This window comes from Saccostrea echinata, unplaced genomic scaffold (assembly GCF_033153115.1).
Source record: "Saccostrea echinata isolate AGI-Se365-2 ecotype Australia unplaced genomic scaffold, CSIRO_AGI_Sech_v1 ptg000016l, whole genome shotgun sequence".
In the NCBI taxonomy this organism is placed as follows: domain Eukaryota; kingdom Metazoa; phylum Mollusca; class Bivalvia; order Ostreida; family Ostreidae; genus Saccostrea; species Saccostrea echinata.
Window position 1 is genome coordinate 1,531,155 of NW_026889765.1, and position 14,705 is coordinate 1,545,859.

A 14,705-nucleotide genomic window follows, 5' to 3' on the forward strand; every position below is an offset into this window, starting at 1 on the left:
ATTCTGTCATCATATTTGATAAATATAGCAAATATATTGTGAAAATGAAGAAAAAAATAGCCCTAATTTAAGCTTAAAATTAGCACTATTTTAGTAATATCTAAAAATTAACGTCACAGACCCCCACTTTTAATTTTCTTTTCTGAATATATACGATACTTTTAACCATTCTTCTTAAATTCAGTAAAATGTCATTACTTTCAAATGATTTTTTTGCTTGTTAAATTTTTAATGCCAGAAAACTGAAAATGTTTGAGTGCAAAAAGGTCAAATAATTGAACATGCGGAGTAATTTGAAAATTTCTTCGTTGTCACAAATTTTAATGTGTCTATTTAAGATAAAATAAGACTGTTTTTGTTCCCATAATTTATTTGAACAAAAAATATTGAAGAAAAAACTTAAAAATTGATTTATGTGTAAGATGTATTTTCAGTGCAAAAAGGTCAAACTAAATTCTCTGTAGCACCAAAAGAAGCGCATTGACCCCCATTTTTTGTTTTGATTTTTAATAAAGCTATGTGTATAAATTCTAAAAATATACTTGATAAAAAATTCTCATTACTTTTGATGACAGGATCCAACCTCCTTAAAGATGAGCATTTACAGACAATGACATGCAACCTCTAGAGATTTTAAAATGCTGTAGAAGAAAATATGTACAACGTAAATTGACTGTAGTTTTTATGGCTAAAGAACAGAGTAGGATAGTAAATAAAATAATCTAACAATGAAAAAATTTCCGCAGTTTTAATACATTATGAAGAGATATTTATTTTTTAAGCATTGTTATATATGAAATGTGAAGATAATGAACACTGATCAATCTCAATAGTCAATTTAAACAATACAAATTATGAGCAGAGCCAACATGGACCTCTGAAAACAGGTTTGAGAAAGAGAAAGAAAAAAGGAAAAGGGAGAGAGGAGTGCTGTAGGGTGGAGAAGACATAGAAAAATCTTTTTTCTGGTGATTCCTCCAATCCTCCCTCCCTGCCCTAAAAGGAATTTTGCATGGAAATATTCAAGAACCTGTAAATACATGCATGTTGGCACATTCCACAGTGATAGTTATAAGTGTTTTGACTGTATTTTTTAGGTGCTGGATTGGCCACTGTGGTGATTTCATTCCTCTTTACCACCTACTACAATGTTATCATTGCCTGGGCCTTCTACTATCTATTCAACTGTTTCCAGGCAGTGCTGCCATGGGTTGGATGTAACCATGACTGGAATTCCCCCAACTGTTGGGATGGCACCACCCAGCAGAATTTCACCAATGGAACCACCAATTCCTCCTATGTGGCAGCATCCGTTAAACCAAATGGAAGTATTTCCCCCACAGAAGATTTCTATCAGTGAGAATTATGTACACTACAGAGCTGTTTACTATTACAGAAATTCCATAATTGTCCAGGAATTTAGTTTCAAAATATGGATTAAGGATTGACCTCTAGAAATTACACTTCTGGGATATCTCCAAATTTTATTTGTCATAGATCGTATTAGCTTTAGAAATGAAAAGCACCACTTTATATTCAGACAAAACGGATAATAGTGTAACAATCAAATGTGAGTTATTAAATTATCCTTGCTGATGAAAATTAGATTTATGGTATACATATTGTAGTGCCAGTTCTGAAGAACGTAAACACAAGTAAACTGTTTGCTTTTCCCATCTCTGCAGTTTAACAATGGTTATAAGTTTTGAAGTGTATTAGAGATTTCATTTTTTTTTGGTCAAGGTGAAAGTGAAAGTCAGGGATAGAGTTTCATTTTAGATCAAGATTAATTTTTAGAGTTAATGGTCTGAGTAGCCTGTTTCATAAAAAATCTTAAGTTTTTGCGTAAAATTTTAACATAAGAATATCTTACATGAATCTTAAGTGTTTTTCATAAATGCAATCGTAGCAGAATACAGATTTTTTTTTACGACAAACTTTTCTTAGCAATGATCTCAATTACGCTTTATAATCCTTTAAAAAAAAGGAGTTAAGAATAAAAATAAAGCAAAATTTTCAACTCCTGAAAGTAAAACAAACGTTATTGGCAACAAATAGAGAGTGCAATCAGTTGGGAAGCAAGAAATCTGACATCACAAACAAAAGTAGCTAAGGTCATACAGAAATCTTAAGAGTAACTGCCATTTTAAATATTTTGCAAACTACATGTATTTCATTTCGTTTTTGGACAACAGCTAAGAAATATTTTAAAATGCTGTTGTAGTGTGCATAAAAAAGTTCGATTTAACATGTATTTGGTCTTTATCTGTTATATTTTTATGCCCCACCTTGAATATGGCCGGGACATATAGTGTTAATGTCCGTCTTCTGTCCTTCCATCCTTTCATTTGTCCTTCTGTTGCACTTTGCATTTAGCTAAGTTCAAAACTCAATTTCAAAGAAACTATTCAAGATATGAGGGGCATTTGAAAAGTTCTGAGAACTGTCTGATAAAATATTAACCGTTTAACAGTAATTACTTAGTTTGGTATCATTGTACAGATCACAAAAGTATACACTTATTATGACGTCACTTTGTAATTTTTATTACGTAATGACTCCGAAAATGATGTCAGAATCTCGAATGTCTAGCATACTGACCATAAAAGTGACGTAACAAGAGACACAATTTCAGTGAAGTAAAATTTTAAAGTCAACTTTTGTTCCTTACTCGGATGCACGCTAACGGACTCAACTACCAGTTGGAAGAATATTTACATAGACTAAAGTCTATCATATGGAGGTCATATTCAGGAGCTCTTGTAGTTCTGAGGTGGTTTAAGAGTGTGTCAAATATAGTATGTAATTAATGAATCTCGTGCAAAATATTGGGTAAAAAAGACGATGCTGTGAGAAAAACACAAAGTTTACAATTACAGGAGAATAGTGGACGGTGTTACAAAATTTGCTGGCATTCATTGGTCAGGTGTTTTAAACTCACCGTAACTCGATATATTTGAAAATTTTAAATCATGGAAAATAAATAAGATTGTACATGGCAATGAAACTCAGATTTATTTTTTTGAGTCAAAAATCAAAAGCAATAGTGAGTTTTGGATTGCCTAAGTTGAAATAATATGAAAAAATACGCAAAGAAACTTGTCCGGGGGAAGACTTTTGTACGTCATATTCGTAAACAGAAAGAGTCCTGATACTCAAGATACAATTGTGGAAAACTACATTATTACAGTTTTATACAGAATATCTTTTGTTTAATACAGTGGAGAGCTATATGATAGACCGAAAATCCAGCTATATCATATAAATAAAAATCTTTTATGAACACCTAAGATAACAGTACTGTGCTTATTAACCAAGCAAAAAAATAAAATATGGAATTGCTGATTTACCGTACCATTTTTACAATCTTACTCTTCCTCCATGCACATTTTCTTTGAAATATCTTTCCAAAGAAGCCTTTCACAGCACTTTTTCAATGTTCTCATGTAGACAAAAAACGTGACTTTTCAGTATGCTAAACATTCGAGATTCTGACGTCATTTTTGGAGCTATTACATCATAAATATAAGTAAATGACGTTCATATAAGTGCAAATTTTCCAGCTCTTTTAAATGGTATAAAACTTATTAACTTCTGTGAAATGGTTAATATTTTAGCAAGCAGTTCTCAGAACTTGTCAAATGCACCTCGTAATTTTATCAATCTTCATATGCTGATACATATTGATAAAACCTATTCAACTGCATCAACATTTTTTGACCTTGATCTTTCCTTTTGACCTTGACCTCACTTTTCTTAAATTAGTGTTTAGCTCAGCTTTTAATAAACCATTCAAGATATTTTTATCAAACTTCATATGCATGCTAATACATACTGATGTAAGCTATTCAACTGCAGCAACATTTTTTGACCTTTCCTTTGACCTTGACCTCACTTTTCTTAAATTTGCATTTTGCTCAGTTTTAAAGAATACATTTATATCACATATTTTTATGTAAGCTTATGCACTGATACAATATTTGGTGAAAATTTATTGTCTATATTCATTTCTTTTTAGATTTCAATTTTATAGAATCTTTTTAAGATATTCTCATCAAACTTCATACACTAATACAAATTTTCATGTTGCATTACTAAAATACCTTGGACAGGGCATTCATGTCCTATGGACATATTTCTAGTTATATTGAAATTGGCTCTTAAATACTTACAAGAGGGTTAGAGCCTTTACACTTAAGAAACTATTAAGAACTTTTGTGAAAAGAACAAAATCATAAGTTTTATTTTATGATGAAAATTAATTGTAAGATTTTTTGTGCAAAGGTCTACAGAATTTACCCTTACTAGAGTTTTCTATCGATGAGGACACCAATCTCATTGAAGTTCAATCTGTGTACTATACATTTATATTAATTCCTTTTTGCATACAGAACTTTGAAAGTAGAAGCATTGATTTTTCAGAACCTATGTACTAGAAAAGACAAAAGGCATTGAAGAGGTTGGAACCATTAAATGGGAGCTTGCCTTAATCCTGCTCTTGTGTTGGGTGGTTGTATATTTCTGTATATGGAAAGGTCCTAAATCAACTGGAAAGGTGACTATAATCAAATTTCAGAGGATAATCAATTTTTTAGCTCACCTTGACGAAGTCGAGATGAGCTTATGCTATACCCTCGGCTTCGGCGTCGGTGTTAGCATTGGCATCCCGGTTAAAGTTTTAGGAGCAAGTTCCATTCCCAAGTAACTATAAGCCCTACCTGAACCAAACTTGCATGGATAATGCATCTAGGGATGGACACTACCACTTGCTTCGGATGCTGGATCTGACCTAGATTTTCCAGATGAATGACAAGGTTAAAGTTTTTGGAGCAGGTCCATTCCCAAGTACCAGGTAACTATAAGTCCTACCTGGACCAAACTTGCATGGATGATGCATCTAGGGATGGACACTACCACACTTGCTTCGGATGCTGGATCTGACCTAGATTTTCCAGATGAATGACCAGGTTAAAGTTTTTGGAGCAGGTCCATTCCCAAGTAACTATAAGCCCTACCGGGACCAAACTTGCATGGATGATGCATCCAGGGATGGACATTACCACGCTTGCTCCGGATGCTGGATCTGAATTAGATTTTCCAGATGAGTGACTAGGTTAAAGTTTTGTGGAGCAGGTCCATTCCCAGGTAACTTTAAGCCCTACCTTGACCAAACTTGCATGGATGATGCATCCAGGGATGGACATTACCACACTTGCTTCCGATGCTGGATCTGAGCTAGATTTTCCACATGTAAGACCAGGTTTAGATTTTGGAGCAGTCCCATTTCCAAGTAACTATATGCCCTACCTGGACCAAACTTTCATGGATGATGCATCTAGGAATGTACACTAACCAATCTGCTTTGAATGCTGGATCTGACATAGATTTTCCACATGAATGAATTTTTGCTATATTTTAACCAAATTAGCATGGATGATGTATCTAGGGATGGACACTTCCAGACTTGCTTTGGATTCTGAATCTAACCTACATTGTCCAGATGAGTGACCAGGGTAATTTTTTTAGGAGAAGCTTTATAATATTATGGCCTTTTATGATTAAACTTGCATAGATGAAAACTTCCAGACTTGCTTTGGATGTTGGAACTCACAACAATTTTCTTGATTACTAAACAGCTTAAAAGGTTTTTGGGCAGGTCTATTTCCAAGTAAGTATAAGTCCTACTTAAACCAAACTTGCATGGATATTGATCTTGGGATGTACCCTAAATAAAAAAAAAATTTATGTGAAATTTGCCTTAGTTATAGATAACATTCGTCGAGGTGAGCTTCGTAATCTTTGATTACCTATGTTTATTTTAAATGAAAAACACAAACATTATTATAATCAATAAAATATCGGGAGAAAACCTGTCTCAGTATTTGAAGATGAAAAAGGTAACATTTGATCTGCTAACTTTGACTTTTAACTGATTTTTAGGTTGTGTATTTCACTGCTACATTTCCCTACTTAGTCCTTGTCACATTATTGGTAAGGGGAGTAACTCTGCCAGGATCTTTAAATGGGATTATGTTCTTCATCAAACCAAAATGGGAGCTCCTTCTGGACCCGAAGGTATTGTCATTTAATACAGTATCATAAAAGTTTATATAGCGTACATGTTTGCTACAGCTTGGCTATTCTCATACATGTTATTACCTCTATCATAAGCTCACAGATATATAATGAAAACATTTCACATTTTTGTTCTATTTAATTTAGGAATTTTTTTTATACAGAAGACTATAAAAAATGAGTAACTTTTTTTTTTTGGATTTGACGTGCAGCTTTCTTTTACTTAAAAAAAAATGAGTTCAGTTATTTTTTTATTTTCATTTATTTATTTTTATTTTATATATTTATTTTTAGCTCACCTGAGCTGAAAGCTCAAGTGAGCTTTTCTGATCACCCGTTGTCCGTCGTCCGTCCGTCCGTCCGTCTGTAAACTTTTCACATTTTCAACTTCTTCTCAAGAACCACTGGGCCAAGTTTAACCAAACTTGGTACAAAGCATCCTTGGGTGAAGGGGAGTTTAAATTGTTAAAATAAAGGGCCAAGCCCCCTTCCAAGGGGAGATAATCAAGAAAAGACAAAAATAGGGTGGGGTCATTAAAAAATCTTCTTCTCAAGAACCACTGGGCCAGAAAAGCTGAAACTTATGTGAAAGCATCCTGGGGTAGTGTAGATTCTAAATTGTTCAAATCATGACCCCCGGGGGTAGGGCGGGGTAACAATAGGGAATCCAAGTTTTACATTGAAAAATGTAGAAAAAATCTTTAAAAATTTTCTTCTCAAGAACCACTGGGCCAGAAAAGCTGAAACTTATGTGAAAGCATCCTGGGGTAGTGTAGATTCTAAATTGTTCAAATCATGACCCCCGGGGGTAGGGCGGGGTAACAATAGGGAATCCAAGTTTTACATTGAAAAATGTAGAAAAAATCTTTAAAAATTTTCTTCTCAAGAACCACTGGGCCAGAAAAGCTGAAACTTATGTGGAAGCATCCTGGGGTAGTGTAGATTCTAAATTGTTAAAATCATGACCCCCGGGGGTAGGGCGGGGCCACAATAGGGAATCCAAGTTTTACATTGAAAAATGTAGAAAAAAATCTTTAAAAATCTTCTTCTCAAGAACCACTGGGCCAGAAAAGCTGAAACTTATGTGGAAGCATCCTGGGGTAGTGTAGATTCTAAATTGTTCAAATCATGACCCCCGGGGGTAGGGCGGGGCCACAATAGGGAATCCAAGTTTTACATTGAAATATGTAGAAAAAAATCTTTAAAAATTTTCTTCTCAAGAACCACTGGGCCAGAAAAGCTGAAACTTATGTGGAAGCATCCTGGGGTAGTGTAGATTCTAAATTGTTCAAATCATGACCCCTGGGGTAGGGCGGGGCCACAATAGGGAATCCAAGTTTTACATTGAAATATGTAAAAAAAATATCTTTAAAAATCTTCTTCTCAAGAACCACTGGGCCAGAAAAGCTGAAACATATGTGGAAGCATCCTTGGGTAGTGTAGATTCTAAATTGTTAAAATCATGACCCCTGGGGGAAGGGCGGGGCCACAATAGGTATTACAAGGGGGAAATCGGGTGAAAAACAGCAAGGCCAAAGTTACTCAGGTGAGCGTTGTGGTCCATGGGCCTCTTGTTTTGTCATTGCTACTAAAAATTTAAATATTTTAAGGACATTTAAGCCTTTTTAGCTCACCTGAGCCGAAGGCTCAAGTGAGCTTTTCTGATCACATTTTGTCCGTCGTCCGTCCGTCCGTCTGTCTGTCTGTCCGTCCGTCTGTAAACTTTTCACATTTTTGACTTCTTCTCAAGAACCACTGGGCCAATTTTGACCAAACTTGGTACAAAGCATTTTTGGGTGAAGGGGAATTAAAATTGTTAAAATGAAGGGCCAAGTCCCCTCACAAGGGGAGATAATCAAGAAAAGACAAAAATAGGGTGGGGTCATTAAAAAATCTTCTTCTCAAGAACCACAGGGCCAGTAAAGCTGAAACTTATATGGAAGCATCCTGGGGTAGTGTAGATTCTAAATTGTTCAAATCATGACCCCCGGGGGTAGGGCAGGGCCACAATGTGGAATCAATGTTTTACATAGAAATATATAGGAAAAATCTTTAAAAATCTTCTTCTCAAGAACCACTGGGCCAGAAAAGCTGAAACTTATATTGAAGCATCCTGGGGTAGTGTAGAATCTAAATTGTTCAAATCATGACCCCCGGGGGTAGGGCGGGGCCACAATAGGGAATCCAAGTTTTACATTGAAATATATAGGAAAAATCTTAAAAAATCTTCTTCTTAAGAACCACTGGGCCAGAAATACTGAAACTTATATGGAAGCATCCTGGGGTAGTGTAGATTCCAAATTGTTCAATTCATGACCCCCCGGGGGTAGGGCGGGGCCACAATAGGGAATCCAAGTTTTACATTGAAATATATAGGAAAAATCTTAAAAAATCTTCTTCTCAAGAACCACTGGGCCAGAAAAGCTGAAACTTATATGGAAGCATCCTGGGGTAGTGTAGAATCTAAATTGTTCAAATCATGACCCCCGGGGGTAGGGCGGGGCCACAATAGGGAATCCAAGTTTTACATTGAAATATATAGGAAAAATCTTAAAAAATCTTCTTCTCAAGAACCACAGGGCCAGAAAAGCTGAAACTTATATTGAAGCATGCTGGGGTAGTGTAGAATCTAAGTTGTTCAAATCATGACCCCCGGGGGTAGGGCGGGGCCACAATAGGGAATCCAAGTTTTACATTGAAATATATAGGAAAAATCTTTACAAATCTTCTTCTCAAGAACCACAGGGCCAGAAAAGCTGAAACTTATATGGAAGCATCCTGGGGTAGTGTAGATTATAAATTGTTCAAATCTTGACCCCTGGGGGTAGGGCGGGACACAATAGGGAATCCAAGTTTTACATTGAAATATATAAGAAAAATCTTTAAAAATCTTCTTTTCAAGAACCACTGGACCAATAAAGCTGAGACATATTTGGAAGCATCCTGAGGTAGTGTAGATTCTAAATTGTTCAAATCATGACCCCTGGGGGTAGGGCGGGGCCACAATAGGTATATTAAAAGGGGGGAAATCTGGTAAAGAACAGCATGGCCAAAGTTACTCAGGTGAGCGATGTGGCCCATGGGCCTCTTGTTTAAAAGTATTTTTAACTCTGCTACATTTTAAAGGGACATTTTGTTCACTATGTTTATAAACCAATACACAAACAAACAAACAAATCAGCAATTAATCATAACTCATTGTCCATGACTTATTCATTTTTTAAAAAGCCGCTCAGGTTGTATATATGTATTGATTTTTTTTTTGCGAGAGACATCGAGAGACAACTTCTTTATTTTGTCAACAGGTTTGGGTGAATGCAGCAGCCCAGAACTTCAATTCAATAGGCATAGCTTTCGGTGGCATCATTACAATGTCCAGTTATAACAAATTCCACAATAGAATCATAAAGTAAGTGGGCACAGGGTTTGAAACATAGATGCAAAGTTCATTAACTGTGCAGTGAATGATTGCCACACTATCAAAGTTAAAATGTGGGTATATACATGTATATTGCTCAATATACAGAACATTTCATTCCTTATACTCTAGATCAAAAAAAAAAAACAAAAACAAGAGGCCCATGGGCCACAACGCTCACCTGAATAACTTTGGCCCTGCTGCTCTTCACCAGACGATCTTTTTGTAATACTTGTAATACGTATTGTGGCCCCACCCTAACCATGGGGGTCTTGATTCTAACAATTTAAAATCTACACTACCCAAGGATGTTTCCATATAAGTTTCAGCTTTACTGGCCAAGAGGTTCTTGAGGAGAAAATTTTTAAAGATTTTTCCTATATATTTCAATGTAAAACTTGGATTCCCTATTGTGGCCCTGCCCTACCCCCAGGGGTCAAGATTTGAATAGTTTAGAATTTACGCTGCCTCAGGATGCTTCTACAAAAGTCTTAGCTTTCCTGACCAAGTGGTTCTTGAGAAGAAGATTTTTTTTTCTATATATTTCAATATAAAAACTTGGATTCCCTATTGTGACCCCGCCCTTCCCCGGGGGTCATGATTTTAACAATTTAGAATCTACACTAGCCTAGCATGCTTCCATGTAAGTTTCAGCTTTTCTGGCCCAATGGTTCTTGAGAAGAAGATTTTTAAAGATATTTTCTATGTGTATTTCAATGTAAAACTTGGATTCCCTATTATGGCCCTGCCCTTCCCCTAGGGGACATGATTTTAACAATTTAGAATCTACACTACCCCAGCATGCTTCCACATAAGCTTCAGCTTTTCTGGCCCAGTGGTTCTTGAGAAGAAGATTTTTAAAGATTTTTTCTATATATTTCAATGTAAAACTTGGATTCCCTATTGTGGCCCCGCCCTTCCCACAGGGGTCATGATTTGAACAATTTAGAATCTACACTACCCCAGGATGCTTCCACATAAGTTTCAGCTTTTCTGGCCCAGTGGTTCTTGAGAAGAAGATTTTTTAATGACCCCACTGTATTTTTGTCTTTTCTTGATTATCTCCCCTTGTAAGGGGGTTTGGCCCTTTATTTTAACAATTTAAACTTCCCTTTACTTAAGGATGCTTTGTACCAAATTTGGTTTAAATTGGCCCGGTGGTTCTTGAGAAGAAGTTGAAAATGTGAAAAGTTTACAGACGGATGGACAGACGGACGGACGACGGACAACGGATGATCAGAAAAGCTCACTTGAGCTTTCAGCTCAGGTGAGCTAAAAAAGCCAGGGATTACATTACATTATAATCTAAATGAGATAAAAAGAAAGGGTAGAATCCATACAAATTTTCAAATCAAGTGCATAAAAAAAGATTGTAACAATTAATGGCTTGGACATGTATTACAAAGTAAATGTTATTTTTTCATATAAAGGAATTTCTTCTATTTTAGTTTAAGATTTAATTTCAAATCTTTGTCTAGTCATAAAGACTGAAATTGTTGGGGTTTATTTTTGTTCTTGCTTGCTTTTTTTTTTTTAAATTAAATTTATTTTGTACAAAAATAAATTTAAATAGCCAATGCAGTTTTTGTTTTCATACAGCATATAAAGTCTAGAAGTAAATAATCTGTGTTTTTTTTTTCATTTGAAAAACTCTTCCCTTCCTTGAATCTTGCATATTTATGGCACCTTAAATGAATAGATGTTAGTATTGCATGAATGGGAATTATATATGAATACTTCATCTTCACACATTAAAACTGGGTAGAGTCTCTTCTCCCAGAAATGATCAGAACTCTCTTTTACTCATTTTGAATCATGTTACACATGAACTTACAAGCAAATATACATTTGATACTTACTGTGAAATCACTCATTTTTGTGGGGGTTTCATTTCCATTGTTTTCGAGGTATGAAGAGATCCTTAAATTCATGTCCACCTTGAAATGTAAATTGTCATATACATAACTATACTCAACAATCCTTCATCTAAGAAATCAAATCCCCATAAACCAATAGTCTTTCCTCAAATCATGAAAATTTGACCCCACGAAAATATGTGATTTTACAGGAGATTGATATAAATTGTATGTCAAATATGAAAATGGACAAAATCAATTGTATGAAATGGCATGGGGCAGACAGTTCACTGTTTATTTACTTCAAGTATTAGGGAATTTGTCATCTGTGAAATAATCTAAAAATCACTGTTTATAGATCTGTAACACATCTTGATATTTTGAGTAGTATACCAAAGTATTTAATCTGAAAGTTGTAAGATGATCTTTGAGTGAGGTGTTTGGTAAAAAATGGCATTATACATCCACAGTTTGCAAATCAGTAATGCAGGGAAAGTAATCAGGGGCAATATTAATGTTCTTCCATCTAAAAAAAAAATCTAGAAGACTTTAAATGCATTTATCCATGATGGATGTGATTGAACACATTTATACCTGGTGGATATTATTAAATACATTTCCTCATTATGAATATGATTGAATACATTTATCCATTATGGATATATTGGATGCATTTTTCATTGAGGGATATGATTGAATATATATATTCATAATGGATATGATTGAACATTTTTCCTTGATGAATATGCTTGAATACATTAATCATGGATGGATATGATTGGATTACTGATCCATGATGGATATGATTGTACATTTTTCCCAGATGAATATGCTTGAATACATTAATCATGGATGGATATGGTTGGATTATTGATCCATGATGGATATGATTGCATGCACAAATTTATTCATGACAGACATCATACATTTATCCATAGCAGATATCATTGAATTGAATACATTTATCCATGATGTATATGATTGCCTGTACATATTTATCCATGTTAGATATCATTGAATACTTTATCCATGGTGAATATGATTTAATAAAATTTATCAATTATGGATATGATTAAATATATCTATGATGGATATGGTTGATTGTATTTAACCTTCAAGTTGATGAATATGATCGAACATTTATCCATTATGGATAGGATTGAACATATTTATCCATGATGAATACAATTGAATACATTAATCCATGATGGATAAGATTGAATACATTTATCTATTTGGATATAACTGAATAATTAATCTATAATGGATATGATTAACATGTTCATCAATTATAGATATGATTAAACACACTTATCCATGATGGATATGATTGATTACATTTATTTATGGTGGATATGAGACTCTGTCATATTTTATTTTCAGGGATGTGCTGGTTATCGCTGTGGTTGACGCTATCACCTGTCTCCTAGCCGGATTCGCTATCTTCTCCATTCTCGGATATCTGGCTGAGAACCAGGGTAAATCTGTGGATGATGTTATACAACAAGGTCTGTATCAATTATATGAAGTTTATAATGAAATCAAGAATCATTTATGTATCATTGATGATTTAATTAGTATGTACATGTAGTTCAACTTCAGTTTTATTAAGCGTTAAGGGATGGACAGATATACATGGCCGTACATACTAGACTTTTATATTCTGATTTGTAATAAACAGCAGTAAAATAGCAAAATACTAGACCTGGTTAAACATTATAATTGTCCTGTACTTTCAAACGATCAAAGGCTGGACTTAAATTTGATGTTGTAGAGCTATAAATTTTTTTTTTCGAAAACTATGCAGCAAATGATCAAATGAAAGGACAAGATAGGCTAAGACCCCTTTTTGGCCCCTGGTTTGGGGTGTCTTTTAGAATGTTGCAACAGTTTATCAATAAAAACCTGTTGTCACCCCTGCCACAAAATGAGTAATGGTTCTAAGTTATGGGATACACAGAGGTCACAGGAAGGTCAGAAAATATGTCAATTTCCGAATTTTCTCATTTTTATGCAAATTTTCATCGAATTTAGAGCAAATTTTGATTCAGAAAAAATAGAACATAAGTTTGCCTATCTACCAGATTTATATATTTCATACACTAGTATCAGATGCATCTTTTGTATAAAAATCTCAGATAGGCAAGCTTGTGCTCTATGTTTCCCGAAGTGAAAAGTATCGCAAATTTGACAAAATTCCACAGAAATTGAGGAAATTCGGGAAAATGTCCTACTTTAGCACCCTCTTGTGCCCTCCATGAAAGCTTTGAATCAAAATTAGTGCTTGTTTAAAATCAAGCATCATCTTAAGTTCTTGACTACAAACTATCAAAATTTTAACTGTGTTCTGATTTTTACATCAAATAAGGGGCCAGATTCGGCCATTACTATACCTTGTCCTTTCAGTTAATTAAATATTCATACTTGATTATGAGACACTTTTTGCATGGCAGCTGCAATGTTTAATATGACTTACTTTTCATACAGTGAAAAATCAGCAAAGTAAAACCATTTGACTCCTAATATTTTTGTTTTCTTCAGGTCCCGGTCTAGTTTTTGTTATTTACCCAGAAGCTTTTACAACTATGCCCGTGCCTCAGCTCTTTGCAGCAGTATTCTTTATCATGTTGATTACACTAGGAGTTGATAGCCAAGTATGTACCTTTACCATGTTAATTACTGAAGAAGCACAAATTTTCATGGGGATAAAATTTCGTTGAATTGTCATCAAAAAAGGTTTCTTGGGCATTAAATTTCATTGTGTTGAAAATAACTGTATTCATTATATATAATCATATAAAAATTTCTTGTAAGATTTAATTTCGTTGATAATTATTAGCAACGAAATAAATGAAATTTAATCCCCAACGAATATTTCTGCTTTTACGGTGTGTTATTTTTATATAGCCATTGAGTAAAATAAAAAAGAAAAATGTCAGGCTCTTATCTGTGTATTATTTCAGAGAAAAATATTCTTTCTTAGAGTGTAAAAACCTTGATTAAAGTTGTAGCTGTATTGATAAAAAAAAAATGTCTAGCCAATACTTGAGGTCACAGATGAGAATGAATTGAAATTTAAAGCACACAATATTCATTGATGCATAAGCACTGTGTATAACCTTGAATCAAGATCATATATGTATAGCAAAGGTCAAGGTCATGGTAGCTGTTAAGTGAAAAGTTTGACATTTAATTTAATCAATGATTAATCTCACTCAGTTCATATTTCAAAGGTCAACTTCATTATACTACAAATATTAAGTTAATTTTTTTGTCTGGTACAAATCTTTGAAGTCAGAAAATGAAATAACATTAAGATTTACAAAACTTACCAATTTCCGACTGTTTTATGTAGG

At 34.3% G+C, this 14,705-nt stretch overlaps 2 protein-coding genes across 2 annotated transcripts in view; one reads left to right on the forward strand and one right to left on the reverse strand.

The window, feature by feature from the left end:
- The window catches only part of LOC133188326 (uncharacterized), a 226,155-nt gene that overhangs the window by 151,857 nt on the left and 59,593 nt on the right, over positions 1-14,705 (reverse strand). The window lies entirely within an intron of this gene.
- Positions 1-14,705, forward strand: part of LOC133188328 (sodium- and chloride-dependent GABA transporter ine-like) — a 38,109-nt gene that overhangs the window by 13,977 nt on the left and 9,427 nt on the right. The window contains exons 5-10 of the mRNA XM_061323706.1: positions 1,098-1,356; positions 4,423-4,555; positions 5,941-6,075; positions 9,381-9,484; positions 12,733-12,857; positions 13,891-14,003. Of these exons, the coding sequence (XP_061179690.1) occupies positions 1,098-1,356; positions 4,423-4,555; positions 5,941-6,075; positions 9,381-9,484; positions 12,733-12,857; positions 13,891-14,003 (869 nt within the window). The remainder of the gene's footprint in view (positions 1-1,097; positions 1,357-4,422; positions 4,556-5,940; positions 6,076-9,380; positions 9,485-12,732; positions 12,858-13,890; positions 14,004-14,705) is intronic.